This window comes from Tuber melanosporum (genome assembly GCF_000151645.1).
Source record: "Tuber melanosporum whole genome shotgun sequence assembly, scaffold_98, strain Mel28".
In the NCBI taxonomy this organism is placed as follows: domain Eukaryota; kingdom Fungi; phylum Ascomycota; class Pezizomycetes; order Pezizales; family Tuberaceae; genus Tuber; species Tuber melanosporum.
In genome coordinates this window covers 48533-51467 of record NW_003299148.1, presented here as the reverse complement: position 1 = coordinate 51467, position 2935 = coordinate 48533, and the positions used below count along the sequence as shown (strand labels likewise).

The 2935-nt window shown below is 46.8% G+C and overlaps 1 protein-coding gene; it reads right to left on the bottom strand.

Annotated features, from left to right (window-relative positions):
• Nucleotides 1-373: 373 nt before the first annotated feature.
• On the bottom strand, nt 374-2564 carry GSTUM_00012166001 (uncharacterized protein). XM_052355851.1 has 2 exons: nt 1140-2564; nt 374-1073 (listed from the first exon to the last, which is right to left on the bottom strand). The coding sequence occupies exon 1, from the start codon at nt 1879-1881 to the stop codon at nt 1669-1671; it is 213 nt and encodes a 70-aa protein (XP_052211816.1). The 5' UTR covers nt 1882-2564; the 3' UTR covers nt 374-1073; nt 1140-1668.
• Nucleotides 2565-2935: the final 371 nt, after the last annotated feature.

The window sequence follows — 2935 nt, the reverse complement described above, 5'->3', positions numbered from 1 at the left end:
GCGTCCCGCTCTTTCATGTATCATGTATGTCCTTCACGAGTTGCTATATCATCCAGACATAGCAAGTAGGATGCTGAGACGGAAGAAGAAGCAGCCATGATCTTCTAAAATCCCCAACGGTTCGAGCAAGAGAATATACTTTGGCGGGACGTCGAATCTCGTCTCAAGGTGGTGCATCAGATTGTTTTCTCTACCGGATGAAGTCTTGAAACCTCCCTTCCGGATTGGAAGTCTTCTTCAACCGGCTTGGGAAAAGGATGAGCAACTCCCAGCTCAGAGGGTTAAGCTATATCATTACAAAGTGTGAAAAAAACAGAAAAATTATTACTCAAGTAGTGTATGTCATGGCAGTAACGGCCTAGACTACGAGGGGTGGGCAGAGCATTATATCATTACTACTCTATATGGAACTCTTCTTAGACATGTAAGGAATTGAGAATAACATAGAAACCTTCCGAGTTGAACGAAGCCCGAGTCCCTTTTTCTTCTTCTTTTTTTTCCCCTCCATCGGATTTTTCCAATATAGCGAGAGATAATAAGATGAGGAGCCTGGCCGTTCGGGACTTGCTATAATACGATAGAAGTTAGAGTACCGTAGATCGTTTTGAGCGCCGCTTATGTCCTTGAAGTTGCTGCCTGGCTACTTTTGCTATCAATAGCGAATTACAGTACCATATCGACCCTTGCAAAGCCATCCCCCTTTATCCAGGGGGGTTTCCACTTCCCAGCGTGGAGTTCGAGTTTCCCCCACGATACAGATGGGAAAATACTAATACTGTGCAAGTGATACGATAGCGTCAAGACGTATAATGCATCCAGTCACATATACCGGTATCGTACGAGTAGCTGACGGGTCTGGCGGCAGCTCCGCAAATGGCTACCGGGGGTATATCTGCTGGCATTATTCCCCGTTGTGTCGTATGATAGGCGATATGATATCAAGCTGGAGGCAGCCAGGTACTCGTATGATACCGCATGATTTGGGAATGGCGGTAGAGCAGCCAAAATAAAGTGCCCCTAGGGGGAAACTTTCTTGTATTTATTCCACCCTTCTGCCCAGTTCCATCTGTAGCCTAACCAAATTATTCAGCAGACAAGTATGGTGGATTAGTCATCAACCAGAGAAGTGAGCAGCCAACCTTGAGCAACAAACATGCACAGCCACTTCCACAAAAGTTCTCTCACCTCAAGAGCAATACCAGTCGGTAGCTATTAAAAGTAACAGAACAGCAAGAGCCCCCCAGATAACCGTTTTCGGATGTGCCTCTAGAGGCATTGCAAAACCTTCACCACAAACCCGCCACCACCGAAGAGTGGAAAGAAAGTGCTAGCGAAGCGGTTCCCAGTGCGAGTAGAAGTACCAGTAACCAAGTACTCGGAAGGGGTATGAGAATTTTGCGGACGCGGTCGGGAGAAGGATGTTGCCGTAGCGGTTTTGAGTTCCCCAGTTAAAAAACAGCGAATAGTGCTGACGGGCATATTGATCATTTCACTAATGTAATCTAGCAGCCAGTTAGCATAGCCTACTTGCTACGCGTACGGTTCCAACTAGATTTTTTTACTTACGGGTAACTTCAGGGAGTACGTATCATACGTAACTCTGTACGGGGGGAAAGCCGGCTTTTGGAGACGTATATGTCCAGTCTAATAGGTAGAATCTCGTATCACTTAATCAATGAGATGCTTAAGTAAATGAACCCTAGGTTCATTGTTTTTGCGGTTTGGGTTGTTGGGTTTGTCTCCGGTGGTGTGGCGGGCTCTTTCTTTTCTTTCTCCCCAACTCACTTGTGATACGAGTGCGAGCACTATCTGCATAGAGGGTCGATTTGGAGGTATCCATCTTTTCGGGATACGGCAGTCGAGGCTCTTGGCCGCATTCATATTACCTCCTAGTGGCCCCTATCTACAGTATCCAAGTATTCTCAGGTGACTGTCTCCCTGTTCTGGGTGGTACTTGTACCGTTATGGTAGGTTTGAGGGATATACCTCTCATTCCTCACATGGATATAGTAGTGCCTTTATCCATCCCGGAGTTTTTGTTTTTCCAAAAGGGGCCGTGTTGATGCCCTCATCTCAGCGATTGACGTGTTCCTCAGCTTTATTTCTCCGGCATTTCTTGATTAGCTGTGCTCGAAGTGGAACCATCGTGGGGGGAGCTGGGAGAGAATTGGACACCATCTGTAGAGCTCGGTTTCAGATTGATATCATATCCGGGGGCGCTCTCGGGTGGGGCAGCACCGTCACCTGGAAATGAGGCCCTTACCAGAGCTCATATATGCCTTTTGACAGTTTATTTTCTAAATCTCCACTCCCCCACGAGTGGGATTACGACGCTTAGCATCCCAGCCCCAAAATCTGTCCATCACACCCAACACGCCAGCTCCAATCCATCACGAGCGTGTTTGCTCGGGAACATACCCGCCTCGTCATGTTATGAATGCGTCATCCATCGTGAAGTTGTTTGCTCGCGAAGCCCGATAATCAATCCTAGAACTGAGCCGTAAGAGATTGCGGTAGACATAGTATAGTACGTAGCCAGGAATTCTTTGGGGCTGTGGGGATCTGGTAACGATGCCCGGGCAATAGAATTAATCGCCGATATATAGTACCTTTTTTTTTTTTTTTGCAGGGAGGATGAGGTTGATTTGTCGTTATGTTGAAGCCGTTCCCAAGCCAGTCAGGTTCTGTTGGACTTGGGTCCCAGAGGAACTAAAGTATATCTTATTTTACCAAGACCTAGATATACTGTGCTAGTTTGGCCCCCCCTGGCACATCAAAGGAGCTGGCGGTTGCCGTTCATGGAATATCAATTGCTTATCCGTGATAGGCGCTGTGATGAAATATTTGATAGTGGGGTAATCCCACCGGTATATCTCGGGTGTAGTAAAGTTAGAAGCCGAGAGGGGAAATGCATATTTTATCTGATGGAGGATAT

Bases quoted from the DNA above. Each gene is read 5' to 3' on its own strand.
- GSTUM_00012166001 (XM_052355851.1), bottom strand. From the start codon at position 1,881: ATGAATGCGGCCAAGAGCCTCGACTGCCGTATCCCGAAAAGATGGATA.